This window comes from Callospermophilus lateralis, chromosome 4, assembly GCF_048772815.1.
Source record: "Callospermophilus lateralis isolate mCalLat2 chromosome 4, mCalLat2.hap1, whole genome shotgun sequence".
NCBI lineage: Eukaryota > Metazoa > Chordata > Mammalia > Rodentia > Sciuridae > Callospermophilus > Callospermophilus lateralis.
Genome location: NC_135308.1, coordinates 110,769,700 through 110,791,620, shown reverse-complemented (window position 1 = coordinate 110,791,620; position 21,921 = coordinate 110,769,700). Strand labels below are relative to the sequence as shown.

The window sequence follows — 21,921 nt, the reverse complement described above, 5'->3', positions numbered from 1 at the left end:
GAATGACTGATGGAGATTGCAAGGAGCAAAATGTTACTGACCCCTCTCCCAAACTGTCCCTTCCTTTGAGAAATGCCAGAAGCTTCTCAAGCTCTGCCACCCTGGACTTCCAGGTACACACCAGGCAGCTCCAGCCCCTGCCTCCTGTCATCAGTGTAATGCATTCATATCTACAATATGGCAAATTTCATATCCTCCCTCCCTCTGCATTATTGATGGGCTGTGCACTTTAAAAAAATCAATAGATCAGGGCGTGGAGCTGGAGTTAAAAAGAAGCCTTTAAAAGTCTGCTCTTGTTTTTACTGTTTTGAATAGGAACAGATAAAGCTTTCCCTCTGGTTTGAATAAGTCAAGCCCAGGGCTAGGTTGGCTGTGATTGGCCAGGACTAGGAAAATGTGGTTAAGATGCAAACACAAGCAAATATAACCCAGCGTCTCTGCAGCCATTGCTAAGTCCTCAGGACCTGAAGCCTCCTACATTGGAGTAGCTCTTCAATACTACTGCTGCTAATTCACCAAAAAACTAGGAATTCACCAGGCAAGGTAAGATCTCTGGTTTATATAAGGGTACTCATTAGTGAAACAATCCTACTAAATGAGGCAGAAAGGAGAAAAATTCTTTCGCTTTTTCTTCTGGGATAAGAATTTTTAAGTGTTGAATCAGGTGTTTGTGACCAGTTTTACAAACTTCTGTTGAGGTGAACAGGCGTTTTTAAAAGACCACTGAACAGATAGGGCACATTTTCAAAGCAGGGAAAGATGAAGACCGTGTTTATCTTTTTGAGGAAGGTGGCATGGGGCAAGGCAGAAGTAAACCAGCTTCCTCTACTTGGGGTCCATCCATAAAGGTACCTCTGTGAGATTCAGGACCACTGACTTTTAATCTGGAATTTCAAAACTCGAATCCCATTTCAAAAATCTCTGCAGTCCTCTCAAAGGATAGTGAATTATAAATTAGAACTTGGGAAGGGTGAAAGGGAGGGATCCAGCTTTTTGGGGACTTTGTTTTTGCAGATGAAATTAGATTTGGGGGGGTGTTCCAGTGTAGTGAGAAGTCCCTTTTTGGAGTATATCATCACCTGCATTCAGGGTCTCCAGTTGAGTGAGCACCTTCCCAGTTCTGAAGTCCCTGCTGGGAAATAGGACTGCTTTGGGGATCTGAAACTCAGCTCAAAATAATGCCAGTTAGCTTGGCATTTACCAGGTTGATACGTATCCATCTCCAAGGAATGGATTCGGCTATGGTCCCTTTCCCCTTGCTGGTTCATGTAATTGCCTTTAATAACTGAAATCCAGGGTCTGAAGAAAGCTCACACAAATATTTCCTGGCAATTCTGAGCAGCAGAGGGTGGGGCAGCATAAGTTATCAAATTAAATCCTCAAACACTGGCTGCTCCGCATCATTGCTCTGCTTTAGTCCTGCTCTAGCAGTACACAAAACAAGTTTGCTCTTAGTTTCTTCTTTTAGTTTTGCTTTGCCAAAGTCTGTACTAGATAATGGCACATATTCTCCAAACCTAGCTTCATCCATCAAAGCTGAAGTATCCTTAGACACGTTTTTTGTTGCGGGGACGGGGCATGTAGGGGTGTGTGTGGGGTGTGTGTGTGTGTGAGAGAGAGAGAGAGAGAGAGAGAGCTAGAGCCTCAAAAATGCTAGGCAACTGATCTAATACTGAGCGACACTCCAGCCCTGACATGTTCCTCGTAACAAACAATATGCCTCCAAATAGCAAAAATCCACGTAGTCCTTCCTGGATGATTTTTTTTTTTCCTATGTAAATCCACCAATCTCATCCTTTTTCCTTAGAAACTAATCTAACATTCATTAGTTGTCATGCTGTCAGACTGCAATCTCCTTGAGAGCAGCAACTACCTAGGGAGGCACTTAAATTATTTAAAGCCTCTAAGTGACCTTGGACATGTGCAGGTGCTTAATAACCCAAGCCATGCCTGGAATTCAGAAAACCTGCGATCCACATGGACACATGGACTACTGTTTACCACTTCCTCCTTTTGCTCAGGCCTGAAGGAACTGAAGACCTCAGGGCTGGGGGTGGAAGAACTCTTCCAGAGTTCTAAAAAGGTTGAGTTCTAAAGTAGTTTACTTTAAAAAAAAAAAAAAAGGTAAAAACAGAAAGATGGAAACAAAGAGGTGACTATGAAGAGAACCTTCAAGCAGAGAATCTGGGAAGATTTAAAGAGTAAAAGAAGAAAACCTTGGGGGGAAAATTTTTTTTAAACCAGGTTTTCTTTCCACAAGCCAGTGAATTTCGATAAATTTAGGAAGGGTTGCTGTATGTCAAAATAGCTAAAAGCACAGATTTTAAGATCGATATGGATCTCATTCTAGTATATATCTTTGGGCAAGTCATTTAACCTCTCTAAACCTCAGCTATACTACAAGATGAAGAAAATATGCTCACCTTCTGAGAATTAAATGAGATAATGTATGCAAAGTGACTCAACATAAGACTTAAAATATTCATCACTCCTTTAGAAAATAATCATAGCTATTACCAGAGCTCTTAACAAAGGAAGTGGCAGGTGGAAAGCAGGACTTGTGGGTAGGGACTAGGCCAGCCAGGCTCACCACATAATGATGAAATGGTGTGGGGATGCACCACGAGGACGTGGCAGGATAGCTGTTCAAGATTGGGATGTGATTTACAAGAAAAACTGGATTGATGCCCAGTTCAAGGGGTATCACCTCTTGCTCTATGATGTTTCAGTCCTGGGAAGACAAGCACCATGTCTCTGAGCAGCGCCTTCAGGGCTGTGGGCAACGACCCTGGGATCATCACCTGGAGAATAGAGGTGAGCAGGGTGGGAGGCACATCCTACTCCTGATTGCTGGGATCTATTAGCCAACTGCCCAGGTCTGCTACATGACAGCCCTTCAATCCTCCTGATCCTATGGTTTGAGAACAGTGTGCATTTTCCCATCCTTGTTCCTTCCCTGATGCTTAAAACAGATAGGTGGCAGGAGGAAAAAATGCTTTTTAGTTCTGGAAAATGGGACTCCAAACAAAAATTAGCTTGTCCTTTTCCCAGCCATTTCCTAGGAGTCTGCACTTCCAGTAAATGCTCTGGAAAGATGGGTGGAATTTTCCCAGGAGACTCCTGGTTGCTCCAGTCAGATAAATGGAACATGTCTTCTACAGGGCACTCTAGTTCTACAAAGAGTTGAAGGACGGTGGTGAGGGCACTGCACGGAGGAGGCATTGCTCATCTCTTCTCCCCCTGCATTTGTACCCCTCTGGATGACTAAGCTCCAAGCTCTGGCCTGGGTCGCTCTGCCTGCCAGATGTGAGGATAACCCTCCCCAAGTCCAGTCAGTTACTACTGCATAAAACCCAGAGGTGCCAGTCATGGTGGTTGCATACCTGTCATCAGCTACTTGGGAGGCAGAGGCAGGAGAATTACAAATTCAAGGTCAGCCTGAATGACTTACTTAGACCTTGCCTCAAAATAAAATTTTAAGAGGTTGGGGATGTAGGTCAGTGATAGAGTGCTTACTTAACATGTGCAAGGCCCTGGGTTCAATCCCCAGCACCACAAACAAAAATCCAAGAGATGATGCCTCCCTTCACTCTCCTCAATCAGGAAGGAGTGATAGCAAGCCTCTCAGAGTTTGTGAAAGACCCAGACCATTTCCATTGTTTTAAGGCTCCCGGTTTACTTAAAATATAAATTAGTACTAAAATGGAGTTTTAAGAATTATGATATACTTATTTTTGAGAATTAACAGACACATCTCACATAGAACACAAACATGCCTACAGATTTACCTCACTTGAAGAGACTGAAAATTTACATCAGAGGCTATGTGAATGGCCCTCTGGGGACAAGCAGTGCATGCAGTGACAAATCAAGGCCCCAACCCAGATATGGGACTCAGCTTGGAGTTCAGCTCCCCAATGGCACCTCCAACTGCCGTTAGCCTCCTCCTCACCTCCACAAAGTTCCAGCACCCTTTCTACATGGCAGGCCTGCTGGCTTTGGGTGACAGAGAATGGGACAAGAGTACTGAGGCATTGGTACAACTGAGAATTTTTGTTTCACAATCTATATCCAACTCTCCCCTGCAAAGGGCAGCATGTGACTCACAAGGTTCCTCACAGTATGGCGAGATGAGACCAAGCAGGACATGGGGATAACAGGGCCAGGGAAACCAGTACTGGGCCCAACTTCAGATCCAGGGTGATGCAGATAGAACTCACAGAAGCCAGAGGGGTGACCACATAAATCTTGTGCTGGCCACCTGGCCCCGTAAGGTCATGGAAACATTTCTCCCCTACCACCTGTGTCAAAGAAAAGAGAAAGAGGCTGTGGGTAAGGAAGGAGGAGGGAATGCAGATTATCTATACCCCTTGTCCTTCCAGAAAATGGAGCTGGCACTGGTGCCCCTGAGTGCCCATGGCAACTTCTATGAGGGGGACTGCTACATCATCCTCTCGGTGAGCGCCATACTCCCCATTCCTGTGACCATCTCCCCTAAGAGCCAGTTCCTAGGCTTTGTTGAGAGATCTGCTGGTGAGGGAAGGAAATAGGGTTTCTTGATATCCATCTTACTTCTTCCTCAGTTCTGTGGGAGCAGGCCTCCAGTTTGAGGCCATTGATAGGCCTGGGTTTAAAATTTTACATCCAAAGGCAGGTATGAAGCCCTCAGTCTAAACCCACAAGCAGCACTTCTCCCTCCAGAGACCCAGGCCTCATACTAAAGTGGTGAGGCAGAAGGCCAGACATAGAAAAAGGCCTAACTCTTCCCATTCTAATGAAGGACAGAACATCCCACATGAACAGCACAAACAGGTCAGCTGTGCATGATCAGAGGTTAGGTGCAGGGTCACAAGGAGGACCTGCAAGGTAAGTCTGCAATCTGTTAGTCAGCTTTGTGTTGTTGTGACCAAAATACCTGATAAAAACAACTTAGAAAAGAAAAAGTTTATAATGGCTCAGAGTCCCAGAGGTTTAGTCCATGGTCACCCAAGTCCACTGCTCCAGGCCCAAGGTGAGGAAGAAACAGTGCAGAAGGGCATGGTGGAGGAGTCTGCTCTACTTGTAGTGGCCAGGAAGCTGCGAGAGGAAGGACCTGCAGGAAAAATGATCCCTGGAAGGATGCCTCCCCTCAGCAACCCACCTCCTCCAGCCACACCCTACCCAGTCAGTCTATTCAAAGTAGGATGGACTGATTAGGTCACAGCCCTCATAATCCAATCATTTCACCTCTAAACCTCTCTGCATTAACACAAGAGCTTTTGGGGAACACATATGTATCCAAACCATAATAATCCAACTGAGAAAAGATCCCCATTGGTATCCATTTATTTTGGGAGCAAAAAGTTGTCAGTGTTCCCAAATGTGGGGAGGAATTTGGGCTGTCAAAGCTTGGGCCACAATAGCTGGTCTGAGAAAAGGACACGGCAACCCCAATACACTGCAGGGATAGGGGAGGAATCCTACTCTGCCAAGGGCAGAGCACAAACAACTTTATGCCACATTCTTCCCATGCCAGAGGAGCCAGCAGCAAAGGGGAGGTAAGCTGGCCCCTGACCTGCTCTCTTTGACTACATCCCAGACCCGGAGATTGGGCAGTCTTCTCTCCCAGAACATCCACTTCTGGATCGGGAAGGACTCCTCCCAGGATGAGCAGAGCTGTGCAGCTATCTACACCACACAGCTGGACGACTATCTGGGAGGCAGTCCTGTGCAGCACCGAGAGGTCCAGTTCCATGAGTCTGACACCTTCCGAGGCTACTTCAAACAGGGCATCATGTAAGTAGTAATATCAGCACTGAACAAGGACAGAGACAGCCATTAACAGAAGAAACCCATAGGGCCAATTCACATGAAGAAGGTTATCTGAGGGGCTCAGTGGTAGAGAACTTGCCTTGCATGTGTGAAGCCCTGGGTTTCTTCCTGAGTACCACAAAAAGAAAAAAAGAAAAAGAAAGAAAGAAGTAATCAGAGAAACGCAAAGCAAAACAAAGCTGCCATTGACACTTATTAAATTAGCACAAATTAGAGAGCTGGGTGGTGCCAACTGCTGGTGAGGCCGCAAGGAAATGCAGCTTCATGCCTGCTGATGGCAGTGTGGACTGACACTGCATTCTGGAAAATAGTCAATGCCACTAATGCAATTTTTCACTTGGGGGTATACACCTCAAAGAGAGCTTTACATACTCAGGACCATAAAGGCACACAAACCAGAATGTTTATAGTTGTGTCAGTGGTGGTAGGAAGCTGTGGGTAGATTAATTGGGAGACTGAACATGTGCACCAGAAGCAACAGATTAGATTACGTACCTAGCACATGGACACATCTCACAGACATGGTGCTTACAGAACACAGTATAAAATAGACTACTTCATAACAGAATCCAACTTCTGTTTTATTTTTTTTAAAAAAAAGAAAGCACATAAGCAACAGGACACATCTTACTGAAATGAAAATGAAAAGAGATGTTAAACTGGGCTGGGGTAGTACAGCACTGGCCTAGCATGTGCAAGGCCCTAGTTTCGACCCTCAGCATCACATAAAAATAAATAGATACAATAAAGGCATTGTGTCCAACTACAACTAAAAAATAAATATTAAAAAAAAAGAATGAAAGAGTGTGGTGGGAGGAAGAAGGGGAATGGGGCACACAAATAATAGGAAGTACTTAGACACTTAACACAAGAGGGGCTTATAAGGCCAATGATGATAATGTTCCATAAACTGAGGAGTTACATTAATTCAAACTTTGTAGCTAAAATTAAAAACAAAAAATTCCAATGAAGTTTCCCTCTGTCTGGAACACTATTCCTTGTGTTGTTGGCTCCTTCTAATTGTAATATTCCAGCTCAAATGCCAGTTCTTTTTTGTGGGGGAGAGGGTTCCAGGGATTCAACTCAGGGGCACTCAACCACTAAGCACGTCCCCAGCCCTATTTTGTATTTTATTTAGAGACAGGGTCTGAGTTGTTTAGTACCTCGCCATTGCTGAAGCTGTCAAATGCTAGTTCTTCAGAGACATCTGCCTTGACCCATCAGAAAGTCAGTCACCAAGTCTACTTGTAGGAAAACAGCTACTGCTGTCTGTATTTACCTAGTTCATTTGTTGTCATCACTCATCCGGGCAGAGGATGCATCTGTATAATTCATAGCAGTCTTCTCAGAACCTAGGCACAGATGCTCAATAAATAACTGCATGGATGTCCCCTCAGTTATAAAAAGGGAGGTGTAGCCTCTGGGATGAAGCATGTGGAGACCAACACATATGATGTGAAGCGGCTGCTACATGTGAAGGGGAAGAGAAATATCAGGGCCACCGAGGTGAGTCCTGCTTGCTGACTACCCTGGGCCCAGGGCTTCCCTACCTGGCACCTAAGAATATCTCCTCAACAACGTTTACCTCTCACCTGCAGGTGGAAATGAGCTGGGACAGTTTTAACCAAGGTGATGTCTTCTTGCTGGACCTTGGGAAGGTCATCATCCAATGGAATGGTCCAGAGAGCAACAGTGGAGAGCGCCTGAAGGTATGGTATGGCCTTTTAGTCTTAGAGCTCTCTCGGCTCAGGCCTGGTTATGAGTCTGGGCCCTCTCAGATAATTTTACCCTTTTCCTTCCATGCTGTTTGTTCTCTAAGATTCAAAGTGGACCCTGCCTTTTTTTTTTTTTTCCTTGAGACAGGGTCTCACTAAGTTGCTGAGGCTGGACTTAAACTTATGATTCTCCTGCCTCAGCCTCCTGAGTAACTAGGATTACAGGTGTGCCTAGCTGGATCCCTGCCTTTGAGTAGTCTAGGCAAAATGCAGGACTCCTCGGTATCAGAATAACTCCTGTGTCTAGAATTAAGTTTGCTCCCCATGAGCCTATCAGGCAGAAAGGGGTTCCAGATGAGCTGAGTGCTTCCTTGGGCTTCTTTAACAGGCTATGCTTCTGGCAAAGGACATTCGGGACAGGGAGCGAGGGGGCCGTGCTGAAATAGGAGTGATCGAAGGAGACAAGGAGGCAGCCAGCCCAGAGCTGATGAAGGTTCTTCAGGACACCCTTGGTCAACGCTCAATTATCAAGCCTGCAGTCCCTGATGAGATCATAGATCAGCAGCAGAAATCAAATATCATGCTATATCAGTGAGTAGATAAACTCAGCTGCTGGCTAGAGGCTGGGTAGTGGAAGGTGTCCCCTAAAAAGCCAGGCACTCACCTTGGCTCCTTGTTCTGGGTGCAGGCGCCTGGTTTTCTTCTCTGTCCTTTTCAAATGCAACAACTCCCATTAAGAGCTCAGAGACTCCCCTCTCAAGGAGGCAGCTATCTTCTGTTCTTGTTAGCAACTCAGTCCTGCTCTCTTAAGGAGACCTTTCCTGTAGGCTGGTCTATATGTGCTCAGTGATGTGGAAAGAATAAAGTTTGGGACAAAAGTCTCCTCCAGAGAATAGAGTCTATATATTCCTGACTGTATCTAAGTCATGTCTATCTTAAGAAGTCAAACTCCACCCAGATACACCCAACTGAAACATCAAATTGACTACAGGATTCTTTGTAGAAGAGAAGGTACAAACTAACCTCTCCCTTCTCTAGTGTCTCAGATTCGGTCGGGCAGTTGGTGGTCACAGAGGTAGCAACGAGGCCTCTGGTCCAGGACTTACTGATCCATGATGTAAGTACAGCTTGAAGGAGCTTAGCTCAGGGTAGCCAGACCTGGCTTCAAAAATGAACCTTGGATTCTGCTGCCTTTCCTATCCTCTACTATCCCCCCTCCCCCTCCCCTCCCCCTTCTCTCTCTACCCCCTCTACTGTAATTCATTTCTCCCCCTTATATTTTTCCTCCTTTCCCCTCACAGACACCAGAATGGCAATATGTAAATCAATGGTTGTGCAACTGATGTGATTCTGCAATCTGTATATGGGGTAAAAATGGGAGCTCATATCCCACTTGAATCAAAGTGTGAAATATGATATATCAAGAACTGTGTAATGTTTTGAACAACCTACAATAAAAATTAATTAAAAAAAAAAAATGAACCTTGGAGCCAGGCATGGTGGCACATGCCTGTAATCCCAGAGACTTGGGAGGCCGAGGCAGGAGGATCAGAAGTTCAAGGCCTGCCTCAATGAGGCCCTAAGCGATTTAGCAAGACCTTATCTCTAAATAAAATGTAAAAAGAGGCTGGGGATGTGGTTCAGTGGTTAAATGCCTCTGGATTCAATCACTGGTATAAAAAAAAAAACAAAATAAAAAATAGAGCCTAGGCAAAGTCCTTCCTTCTGATCTTGAACAGCAGTAACCACATTTGTTCCTAACTGCTTCAGGACTGCTACATTGTGGACCAAAATGGAACCAAGATCTACGTGTGGAAAGGAAAAGGAGCCACAAAGGTTGAGAAACAGGCGGCCATGTCTAAAGCCCTGGTAGGAGCTACAGATGTGTGGTAATACATCTACTAATATCACTTCAGATGTGTGCAGAGAGCCATGCTAGGCACTTGCACATATAATACTGAGGTAACATACATGGACTTCAAAGTCAGACAGACAAACCAAGATTCAAATCCAGGTTTTGCCTTTTCTTGTTGAATATTCTGGGGCAAGACACTGAATACTACCAAGCCTCAGTTTCTCCACATCTAACACAGGGGTAATAACTATCTCCTAGGTTGTTGTGAGGGTTAAATACCATATGTAAAACATTCAGAACAGTAGTTGGCACCCAGCACCTGCTCCATAATAGGTGACTGTTGTTATTGAAGGAGATATCACATGTCAAGGTTAATGGTCCTTTCCTCAAGGAGCTTATGATATTCATGCAGACCCAGCAGACAAGATGTACTTACAAAGCAATAAATGAGCAAATGACAGTAATACAAAGTCAGTAGAGCTATATAAGTGCTGAAGGAACACAGCATACAGGGTCTTACAAAAACAGTAATCATCATAATCAGGATAGGCCTATGAAGAGATGCTAAGATGTTCCACACAGGCACTTTTTGAGTTAGAATTTTGACTCCCAGAGAAGAGGGATCCTACCAACTAACTTCAAAGGGGTTAATTACTAGAGAAGCAAAGAGCTCGATATATTCCCCAACTGACCTGCCTTTGTATTCGGGTGGGTCTACAGGGCTTCATCAGAATGAAGGGCTACCCCAGCAGCACTAACGTGGAGACCGTCAATGATGGTGCTGAGTCAGCCATGTTCAAGCAGCTGTTCCAGAAGTGGTCAGTGAAGGACCAGACCACAGGCCTGGGGAAAATGTTCAACATTGGTAAAATTGGTGAGATGGCCCCCAGAGAATCCTGTCACTACTAGACAGCCAGGCATAGGTGCTCCTCACTCACCGCTCTTCCCAACTCTTCCTATGCAGCTAAAGTTTCCCAGGACAAGTTTGATGTGACTCTGCTACACACAAAGCCAGAGGTAGCCGCCAAGGAAAGGATGGTGGATGATGGCAGTGGGAAAGTTGAGGTGAGCCCAGTGAGGGCAACACTGGTCCTCTTGCCTGCTGTAGAAGAGGCAGGTGATTCTGTCTGCTCCCCTTTCCCTTTCCCCTCTGGTTCCTCAGTATTCTATAAGAGGCTTGCAAGTTGACAGTTTCCCCACAATGCTTCAGGGAAGTGAAAGACACATCCCCAAATCTGCTACCAGTAACTCACCTGACAGATATATTCAAATCATTGCTTGCCTAGCCTACAAAAACCCAGCTGGACAGGATACACCCAATAAGGATAACTCAGTTTTTTGTTTGTGGTTCAGGGAATTTTTTTCTTATTTTTTTTTTTAAACTGGGAATTGGACCTAGGAGTAATTTACCACTGAGCTATATCCCCAGTCCTTTTTATTTTGAGACAGGGTCTTGCTAAGTGGCTGAGGCTGGCCTCAAACTTGCAACTTTCCTGCCTCAGCCTCCTGAGTCACTGGAATGATAGGTGTGTACCACCATACCTGGCCGATGCTGGGGATTGCACCCTAAGACTTCACACATGTAAGGCAAGAACTCTACCACTGAGCTACACACCTCTAGCCTCATGACCTAGTTCTCAGGATTCAAATCATGCATACGTGACAAGCCTCACCACTGGCAGAGAAGAACCAGAGAGGAAAGGGGTACATGGAGTGAATGTTAGCACCTCACCCACCTGGTACTCCACTAAGCATGGCCCAGTTCCCTTTGGGTAATGCACTCTGAACAGGACACCTATCTCTAAGGAACTGTGCTTCCTTCTGTTCACAGGTCTGGAGAATTGAAAACCTGGAGCTGGTCCCTGTGGAACATCAGTGGCACGGCTTCTTCTATGGAGGAGACTGCTATCTGGTTCTTTATACATATGAGGTGAACGGGAAGCCAAATTACATCTTATACATCTGGCAGGTACAGGCTCTCAGCTTTGGATCCAGATGTGCTTCCTCTGGCCACTGGGCTGGGGCAGGAAGCAGGGCCCATGGCTCCCCTCTCACTGCTGCAGGGCCGCCACGCCTCACAGGATGAGCTGGCAGCCTCAGCATACCAGGCAGTGCAGCTGGATCAGCAGTTGGACGGGGCTCCCGTGCAGGTTCGTGTCAGCATGGGGAAGGAGCCACGCCACTTCATGGCCATCTTCAAAGGGAAGCTGGTTATCTATGAGGTGAGGGGCTGTTTTAGTCAGGTTTTTCACTGCTGTGATTAAAAGACCTGACCAGCACAATTGTAGAGGAGGAAAAGTTTATTTAAGAGCTCCTAGTTTCAGAGGTCTCCATCCATAGACAGCCGGCTCTATTCCTAGAGGCTCGAGATGAGGCTGAACATCACAGCAGAAGAGTGTGGCAGAGGGAAGCAACTCACATGATGATTAGGAAGCAGACAGACAGACTCCACTCTCCAGATACAAAATATATACCCCAAAGCTACCCACCCAATGCCCCACCTCCTCCAGCCACACCCCACCTGCCTCTAGTTACCACTCAGTTAATCCCTATCAGGGGATTAATTTACTGATTGGGTTAAGACTCTTATAATCCAATCGTTTCTCCTCTGAATCTTCTTGCTTTTCTCACACTTGAGCTTTTGGGGAACACCTCACATCCAAACCATAACAGAAGCTTGACTAAAGCACTACCAGGCCATATTCTAGATATCACATCTGTCTGGGGTCAAGTCCTAGTCTTGTTATTTATCAGCCAGGTTTCTAAATCTCAGTTTCCTTATCTGCACCATGGAATAATAACACCTACTTCATTACTACTTCATAGAGTTAAGAGTTATCATGAAAATCAGGATCAGCAAAGTATTAGTAAGGCCCGAATCACAGAGCCTGGCACAAAATACAACTCCTCTTCTTCTCCTTCTCCCCTCCTCCTCTTTTTTTTTTTTTTTTTTTTTTTTTGTGTGTGTGTGTGTATGGTACTGGGGATTGAACCAAGGGCTCTCAACAACTGAGCTGCATCCCCTACCCCTTTTTATTTTATTTTTGTCAGTATTGGGGATTGAGCCCAAGGAGTACTATACCACTGAGCTACATCTTCAGCCCTTTTATTTTTTATTTTGAGACAGGGTCTCACTAACCACAACCAGTGACAAGCCTTATTCTTTTATTTTTTTAACATTTATTTATACCTTTATTTTTTTTATTCATTTTTATGTGGTGCCAAGGATCAAACTCAATGCCTCACACATGCAAGGCAAGTGCTCTACCACTGAGCCACAACCACAGCCCCCAAAGCCTTATGCTTTATAAAAAAACAATGAAAGCTAATATTATTGTGTCACAGCCCCAGCTCACCCTAACCATTTCCTATTAGTCTAGAAGCTCTAGAAAGACAAAGATAGCATCAAATACATCCACATTTCCCACAACAGCCAGCCTAATGCAAGATTCCAGACTTTCCTTTTCCTCTTTGCTCTAGGGTGGGACTTCCAGGAAAGGAAATACCGAGCCTGACCCTCCAGTAAGACTCTTCCAGATTCGAGGAAATGACAAATCTAACACCAAAGCAGTGGAGCTTCCAGCCTTCGCCTCCTCCTTAAACTCCAATGATGTCTTTCTGCTAAAGACCCAGGCAGAGCACTACCTATGGTATGGCAAGGTAGGATGGCTGGGCCCAGTGGTCAGGCCAGTCCCTTGGAGCCTAGCCTTGCTGTGGCCTTGATCCTAGGTCAGCAAGGTCAAAGGAACTAAAAAGTCAACTGGTGTGGTGCTCAAAAGGGGATCCTTTTCCCTAAAGAAACTTCAAAGGAAGCACCAACATTCCCCATAGTCAGGCCTTCACCAGAAAATCACGGATAGCCCGACTTACATCCAAGAGACATTCCATAAACAACTACAAACATGATGAAGACTAGATAAGTCAATCTTCCCACATGAGTTTGCTGACCTATAACAGGAAAGATGCTAACAGAACAACAAAAAAAATGATGTTGTCATAATTCATATTGCATTAGTTTCTTAAAAAGCACTGAAATTGGGGCTGGGGATATAGTCTAGGTAGAGTGCTTGCCTAGCATGCATAAAACCCTGCGTTTGATTCCCAGCTCCACCAGAAAAAAAAAAAAAAAAAACTGTAATTGTTTTACACAGAAATGAAGTTGGGTTTGGTGGCAAGCATCTGTAATCCCAGCTATCATGGCTACTTGGGAGGCCATGGCAGAAGCATCACAGAGGAAGTGGAAGTTGGAAATCAATCTGGGTAACTTAAGGATACCCTGTCTCAAAAAAAAAAAAAAAAAGGCTGGGGCTATGGCTCAGTGATAAAGTATCCTTGGGTTCAATCCCTAGCACCAAAAAAAAAAAAAAAAAAAAAAAAAAAGTAGGTGCTAAAAATTCCAGCTGAAGCTGAAATAAAGGTGACTGTTACTCTTGTCTATATCCACTGCAGGTTTCAGAGTGCAGTCCTATTCTTTGCCCGCACATTCTGTCTTCCTTCTTCTATTCCCACCACTAGAACTAACCTATCTTCCCTTATTCTGAGGCACTGTGTCTTGGCATCTAATCCTGATTACACTGAGTTAGTCTTGAAACTTCTCTGTCCACATCAATGTGTCCACATGTGACTAACATCTGTGCCTTGCTTGCCCGACTCTCAGGGATCTAGTGGAGATGAGCGGGCAATGGCTAAAGAGCTGGCCAGTCTTCTCTGTGATGGCACCGAGGAAACTGTGGCAGAGGGCCAGGAATCAGCTGAGTTCTGGGACCTACTGGGAGGTAAAACTCCCTATGCCAATGACAAAAGGTATGGGAATACAGTATTCTCCTCTTCTTGGCTCCCCCTGCCTCCAAGCTTGTGAACTGCACAAACTCTTAAGATCTCTTTCAGATTTAAAAACATGATTTCTATGTACATCAGTGCCTCTAAATGGACTGTGTTGTAGACTACAGCAGGAAACCCTAGATGTCCAATCCCGTCTCTTTGAATGTTCTAATAAGACTGGCCGGTTCATTATCACTGAAATCACAGACTTCACCCAGGATGACCTGAACCCAGGTGATGTGATGCTCCTGGATACCTGGGATCAGGTAAGACACAGCTACAGAACTCTGAACAAATAACAAGGATGCCCACAGTTTAGGTTATTTTTGTATATGTCGACACTCAGAATAGGCCCTGGATAACCTTGTATCATCCCCAAGTCAACATGTGTTAGTAGAAACCAAAGAAAGAGCCTGCTTTTTGCCATGGTCACAAAGTACAGAAAGATGGCTAAAACCACCTTGGAAATTTTCCCACCTTGCTTTGGGAAAATCTGGTCATCACATCATCCTTCCCTTCTTTAATCTTAGGATCAATAGCAACAGATTCCAAATCCAGATAATGTGGACCTTTTAGGGAACCAAAGGGTATGGATGGGTATTTTCAAGGCAACCCCTCCTCCATATACCATGTTCTTGTGTTCAGCTCAGCAAACACTTTGAGCACCTCCATGCCTAGTCATTGTACCAGGTGGGTGTCATCAAATAAAGGGCTTCACTCTCAGAGTTTACACGCTGGTGGGAGGAGCCAGAGAAATATCATTGAGCCATGATGAGGAGCCACAGGAACACAAATTAAGGGCACTAAATACAGTTTAAGGGTGCTAAGAAGAATTCCTAGAAGAGATGACTCTCAGGATGAAACTCAACGGATGAGCAGGCAAAGGATGGAGAAGCCTTGTGGGAAAAGAAAATTGTACATGTAAAAGCAAGACATGAAATATTATCAGAACATAAGCTAGAGTTAAGGACCACCTTAGAAATGAAGCTGAAAAAGTAGGTATGGGCCTGACCTACCATGTCAAGAAGTTTATCCTGAAGTTTAAGCAGGTAAGTGACATAGTCAAATTACACTTTAGAGAGCTCACTCCTGTAAGTTCCAGTTAGAAGCAGATGAGGGTCAAGTAAGAACTGCTGTGGGCCTGCAGAGGGCAATGGAGTAGGGACAGAGGAATGACAAATTTGACAAAGGCAGAGGAAGTCTAGTTGACCAGCACTGGTGACTCACTGGATATGGAGGGTTATGGACATGCCTCCTAGAATTCTGCCCTAGATGAATGGATGAATACCATTTACTTAGAGTGGAGATACACATTTAGAAAAGAGGAACTATATTTTAGGAGGGTTTTATTTGAGATAGTTGGAGACGGCCAAGAGAAGTTTTGCAAGTTAGATTTAGGAAGCTGAGGTTCAGAGAGAGCTCAGATTTCACGATGTAGATTTGGGAGATACACATAGCAATTAAAACCAAAAATATCAAGCTGATTCTGGGAAAACCTTTCTCTCTGCTGAACAAATCAGGCTGAGACATTTTCTGAGGCTGCAAATTACTGAGGGGGATAGATATATGATCTAGTACTTAGTCCTTGGTCTGACCTCATTAACAAATATTAAATCTGTACCATAACAGGTGTTCTTGTGGATTGGAGCTGAGGCCAATGCCATAGAGAAGGAGAGGGCCCTTGCTACTGCCCAGGAGTACCTGCACACTCACCCCAGTGGCCGAGACATCCATACACCCATCCTGATCATCAAACAGGGTTCTGAGCCTCCCACCTTCACAGGCTGGTTCCTGGCCTGGGACCCTCACATTTGGAGCGTAAGAACAGAGATTGGGGAGGTTATTTTGATCTTACAGTTAGAGAGCTCAGAAATAAGAGGAGATGGAGTGTACAGATTTAGGGGCCAAGTAAAACCAAGGACCTTATTTCTTCCAATCCCTGCTTTTTACTTTTCTTCTCTTCCCCTTCACCACCAAAGCAGTAAGTTCCATTAGAGCATTCACAGCTTGACTCGGCAGTAGGCACTGTGAAGTAATACAGTTTATAAAGTGTATTTATACACATCAACTTTCTGATCTTTATAAACTATTCTGATAGAGCAGGTACTGTGTTTCCTATGTTACAAATGAAGGCACTGAGAGGACAAGTTCAAAGTCATAGTCAATAAGAAGAAGTCAGGCTTACTAACTCATTCAACTGCTCTTTCTTAAATCTTACAGGGGGCATTGAAGGAATACTTTCAAAGAATGTAAATTAAAGAATCTTTGTAGCCTGCACGAATCCAAACCAAAATTTTTGGTCTTACTTATGTATTATCTGATTCTCGGGACTTTTTGCTTTTCCTGAAGGTACAGACCAGGCCTAAGATGTTTCTCACCTATGAGCAATATCTCTTCCTGTGTTTTCTCTCTCTTCTCAGGCTGGAAAATCATATGAACAATTAAAGGAGGAGCTGGGAGATGCTGCTACTATCATGCAAATCACTTCTGTGAGTTGGGTTTGCTCTTAGAGAAGCCCCAGAGCCAAAGAAAAAAGCAAATGCTAGTGGTCAAAGCTCTACCATGTCTTTCTTAGTGTTGCCCTAGTTGTCTATCCTTGACGAAGAGTGTTTTGTTTTGTTTTGTTTCAATGGTGGGGTTTGGACTCAGGGCTTGATACATGCCAGGCAAGTGCTATACCAGGAGCAACCCCAAGATATTTATTTATTTATGCAGTACTGGGGATTGAACCTAGGGATACTTCACCACTGAGCTAAATACCCAGCCCTTTTCATTTTTTAAATTTTGAGACAGAGTCTTACTGAGTTGCTGAGGTTGGCCTTGAACTTGCAATCCTCCTACCTCAAGCCTCCTGAGTTGCTTGGGATTACAGGCCTTTGCCTCTGAGCCTGGCACCAAGATTTTTTCAGTTGACTGAAAAACAGATCTCAGACCTAAGTTCCTTATCTTTCTGCCTTCCAGAACTTCGAATAGACTTGCTATTTAAAGAAGAACAATAAAAAAATAAAACTAATTTTATTTATTATTTGCCTCTCTGCCATTTAGGAGAGATTAAAGTTATTGGCAGTTTTGGTGAATAAATTTCTCATTCAAATTATATTTTTATCAGTTTCTGACAGTTAAGCCCACAGAATCGCAGGTCATTTACCACTGTTTTAACAGATAAAAGAAGTGTAGCCTCTAGTCAGGAATCCAACAGCTCTTTAACATCAGGATGATTGGTTGGGCAAGTAGATGCGCACCTATAATCCAAGGAAGTCGGGAGGCTAAGGCAGGAAGATCAAAAGTTCAAGGCAGCCTAGGCAACTTAGTAAGACCATGTCTCAAAGTAAAAAAATAAAAACAACTGAGAGGAAAATAATGAAAGAAAAAAAAAAAAAACTGGGGATGCATATCAAGGGTAATGTGCCCTTAGGTTCAATCCCCAGTACAACACACACACCTACACACACAAAATTAGGACAAGTGTTGTATGGTATCAGGAGTTCAAATCATCTGGCAATGTTCTTTGTGCTCCACAAAGTCAAATTTCAAAGATAATGGTTATGTAGAGTCTTCTAAATTGTTTTTAAGAAAAATAAGACTTCCATCTGAAGGCATTTAAGCCAGGCGCACTGAAGCAAGCCTGTAATTCCAGAAGCTTAGGAAGCTGAGACAAGAGCATCACAAGTTTGAGGCCAGCCTCAGCAACTTATCAAGGCTCTATGCAACTTAGTGAGTCCCTATCTCAAAATAAAAAATAAAAAGGACTGGGGATGTGGCTCAGTGATTAAGTCCCCTGGGTTCAATTCCCAGTACAAAAAAAAAAAAAATACTGGAAATGTAGGACCTAAATAAAAGAGTCAAGGAAAGGTATGTTACCATAATATTTAAAAGAGCCTTAGGGCCGGAGTTTTAAATCAGTGGTAAAGTATTTGCCTAGCACGCACTAGGCTCTGGGTAGGATCTCCAGGACCTAAAAATAATAATAAAAGAGACTTAAAATACAGCATGTATTCCAAACTGGCTATGAGGACTCACCTTAGGCTTAGTGAATCAACTTTCCCAAGAAGAATCCAAACTCTGAATATTTTTGATTCCCAGATGACTTTGACATGCAGTCAAGTTTGAGAACAAAGATGACTATGAAGGATGAAGTGGTATAAAACAAAATGTTAAATATTATATACATGCAAAACTGTGATTGCCAGACACTGCACTGAATAGTCTTTTCCCATGTCTATACTTTTATACCTAGGACATGAAAAATGCAACCCTTTCCCTGAATTCTGCTGGCAGTGAGCCAAAATATTACCCTATAGAAGTTCTATTGAAAAATCAGAATCAGGAGCTTCCTGAGGATGTGAACCCTGCCAAAAAGGAGGTGAGTGGCTAAAGGAACTAGGATAAGTGGAGCTGTCAGTAAAGCACCCATCTCAGTAAATGGCCTAGGACATTGTGCACATTGTAGGCACTCAGTGGACACTGGAGCTACCCAGTGGCTTAAACCAAGAGCTCCTTCTTGATTGTTTTTCTCACCTCTCACATGAAATCAGTTAGCCTCTGTTACTCCTCTCCATCTATCTACCACTGATTTAATCTAGCCATCATGTACTACTGTAATCCAAATGATTTCTACCTCATCCCTATAATTTGTTCTCCACATGGCCATTATAATAGCCAAAGGGATCTTTTTTGCAATATTGAGAATTAAACCCAGGGCATCACACATGCTAGGTGAGTGTTTTACCACTGAGCAATATCCCTGGTAGTTTTTTAAATTTTATTTTTGAGACAAAGCCTTGCTAAATTGCCCAGGCTTCTGCCTTAGCCTCCTGGGTAGTTGGGATTACAGGAGTGTACCACCACACCTGGCTATCAAAGGGACCTTTTAAAGCAGATGCCTACTGTCCTGTTTGAAACAGCTCAAGTAGCTCCTCACTGAAGGTCTACATAATCCGGGCTCCATCACCCTCTGGGATTTTCATCACTTAAACATGCTCATCCCAGCCTTGGAGACTTTACACTTCCTAGTGCTCCTGCCTAAACAAATGTTCTCTCAGACAGTCACAAAGCCAGCTCCTTCCCACTGTATAGGTCTCAGCTCAAACATCACCACCCCAGGAAAGCCTTCCTTAACCACCCCATCAAACACTTCTTCCCTCATCCCCTCCAGTCCCCTTAAATTTGTTCATTGTCTATATCCCCCACTAGTAATATCCTTAGGAGGAAGGACCTTCTCTGTCCTGTTTGCCATCATATTTTCATTGTTTTGTCTAGTTCTGGTACAGGGGATTGAACTCAGGGTTGTTTAACCACTGAGACACATCCTTAGCCTTAAGATTTTATTTTGAGACAGGATCTCATTGAGTTGCTTAGAGCCTCGCTAAGTTTCTGAGTCTGGCTTTGAACTTGTGATCCTCCTGTCTCAGCCTCCTGAGCCACTAGGATTACAAGTGTACATCACCATGCCCAGTCATATTCCCATCTTTTCAACTCCTAAAAAGATGCCTATGAGATAGGATTTTGATGAATGAATTAACATGTTCATGTTGAATTAATTAAATTCCCCTTGGAAGAGTTGATTTGGGAAAGGGCTTTGGATTTATTACAATGTCCTAAGTCTTAAGTATCTGGACTACAACATTTTTGAAAGTAGAGGCCGCATATTAATAAGCTTTACTTGGATACAAAATAATCATTACATCAAAAAATAAATGTTAGGAGAACTATAGGGTCTCAGTAAGATCCACTTGAAATATTCTGGGAGTCTGAGGATGTAGCTTGTCGGCAGAGCACACGCTTAGCATGCATCAGGTCCTGGGTTCAATCCCCAGCACCAAAAAACAAAGTTGATTAAGTCTGGGCCTAGTGGTACACTACTGTAATCCCAGGGACTTGGAAGGTTTAGGCAGGAAGATCACCAGGATGAAGGCCAGTCTAAGCCACTTAATAAGACCCTATCTCAAAAATATACCTGGGGCTATAGCTCAATGGTAAAACACCCTTGGGTTCAATCCCTAGTAAGCCCCTCCCTCCCAAAAAAGGGTAGTTAAGGACATTAGTATAAGAAAAGCACCACTCAGTTTAGTTGTCCATTCCTCCAAAATCTAATCTCTATAATTTATCCATTTTTTAAAATATTTATTTTGTAGTTTTCGGTGGACACAATATCTTTATTTTTATGTGGTGCTGAGGATCGAACCCAGCGACCCATGCATGCCAGGCGAGCGCATTACTGCTTGAGCCACATCCCCAGCCCCTATAATTTATCCATTTTATATAATCCACTGTCTTTCAGGAAAGAAACTGGGATCATGAGAGCAGGGAATCCAGTCAGTTTCTTCCACAGGCCACCTTGGGGATCCACTACCTGAAGAACAATTTGGCCTTGAATAATTTAAGTCTAGTATAGCCTTCCTAACAATTCATTCTACTTCCCCCTCCAAGGATCTACATAGGTCTCCCTCTTGCCCCTACTCTCTCCACCTCTGTTAGCACCAATAGGTACCATATCTTCCTACTAATCAGAAACTTTGTTTTCTCTCTTAGAATTACCTCTCTGAACAGGACTTTGTGTCTGTGTTTGGCATTACAAGAGGGCAATTTACTGCTCTGCCTGGCTGGAAACAGCTCCAACTGAAGAAAGAAAAGGGGCTTTTCTAAAGCAAGAAGACCTATTAGAAGAACACAGAAGACAGCAGATAGTGCCGATGTTGGGAAAGAATTTACCTACCAACTTTTGCCTGCTACTGATTTAGACACATTTATAGAATCTGAAAATCACAGCATGTTCTCCATTTTTTTCTCATGTATCTCTTGCTTATTATATATTTAAAACATTAACTTATACACTTTTTGGCTTTTGTGGTCTTCTGGCTAAAGCCTTAGCAGAAAATACTAAAACTGCATGAATTTAGAGAAGCCAAGAGTAAGAGAATCAAAAACTAATCTTAAAATATATAACACCATGCAAAGCCCTACGTTTGCTTTAAATTTTAAGATCAGTACTTCTGAAGTCAACTCTGCCGCAGTCTCTGGCTGGGCACAAATCACGAGTCTCCACACAGCTTGTAGATTCAAACAGCAATTCTTTATTCCCGAACTCACACCGGCCGTCTACAAACACGTTCTGGGGGAATCCACGTTCTCTTCCCAAATCCACTCTCTCCCAAATCCCCTCCGCATGGGCTTCTGTCTCCCAAAATATACTGTCTGACCCTAAGCACTCAAGAGGAACTCAGCAGCAGGATACGCCCTATTCCAAAAGAGGAACACCCTAATCTCCTATTACTAAACCGCCCTATTCTAAAGGGGAAACACCCTACTCTCCTATTATGCTAAACTGCCCTATTCTAAAGGGGGAACACCCTAAACACGGATCCTGCCCTGGTCCTTGAGCAAGGTCACCTTTCAGAAGTCCTTCCACTAGACAGCATGGGAGTAAGCTGGCAAGGAATTTGTCATACCTACTTGGCTGATGGCTCCCAGCACAACTCAACCCACAAAGCATTGAAGTTATTTGCACATATATCTCAGGGTCAAAATCCAAAGGCTCAGATCCATTACATGCCACAGCATTTTTAACTTTTCAAATAAAAATAATCTGTTTAAGCAAATGGAGTTCTTTTCTGTATTTGGGTGCTTGTTATGGTAATTTTATATTATGTTGGGAAAATGTTTTAGTACTGGAAAAGCAAAGAGACAGTGTTGATTGAACTCTCTCAACAACTGGATCAC

At 43.7% G+C, this 21,921-nt stretch overlaps 1 protein-coding gene across 1 annotated transcript; it reads left to right on the top strand.

Moving 5' to 3' along the window:
* Positions 1-463: 463 nt before the first annotated feature.
* Positions 464-21,280, top strand: Avil (advillin). The gene is made up of 20 exons (XM_076853061.1): positions 464-543; positions 2,730-2,814; positions 4,383-4,457; positions 5,579-5,775; positions 7,209-7,317; positions 7,410-7,520; positions 7,915-8,117; positions 8,565-8,643; positions 9,297-9,395; positions 10,102-10,255; positions 10,346-10,446; positions 11,213-11,350; positions 11,445-11,603; positions 12,862-13,041; positions 14,039-14,184; positions 14,324-14,468; positions 15,832-16,020; positions 16,623-16,691; positions 18,440-18,565; positions 20,734-21,280. Exons 2-20 carry the CDS (start codon positions 2,749-2,751, stop codon positions 20,845-20,847), a joined length of 2,460 nt encoding a protein of 819 aa, XP_076709176.1. The 5' UTR covers positions 464-543; positions 2,730-2,748; the 3' UTR covers positions 20,848-21,280.
* Positions 21,281-21,921: the final 641 nt, after the last annotated feature.

What these genes read in the sequence shown, in the direction of transcription:
- Avil (XM_076853061.1), top strand. Translation starts at nt 2,749, where the DNA reads ATGTCTCTGAGCAGCGCCTTCAGGGCTGTGGGCAACGACCCTGGGATC. An exon ending in ACTGCTACATCATCCTCTCG is followed by an intron (nt 4,458 to 5,578) that starts GTGAGCGCCATA and finishes ACTACATCCCAG; the next exon opens with ACCCGGAGATTGGGCAGTCT. An exon ending in TACTTCAAACAGGGCATCAT is followed by an intron (nt 5,776 to 7,208) that starts GTAAGTAGTAAT and finishes ATGTCCCCTCAG; the next exon opens with TTATAAAAAGGGAGGTGTAG.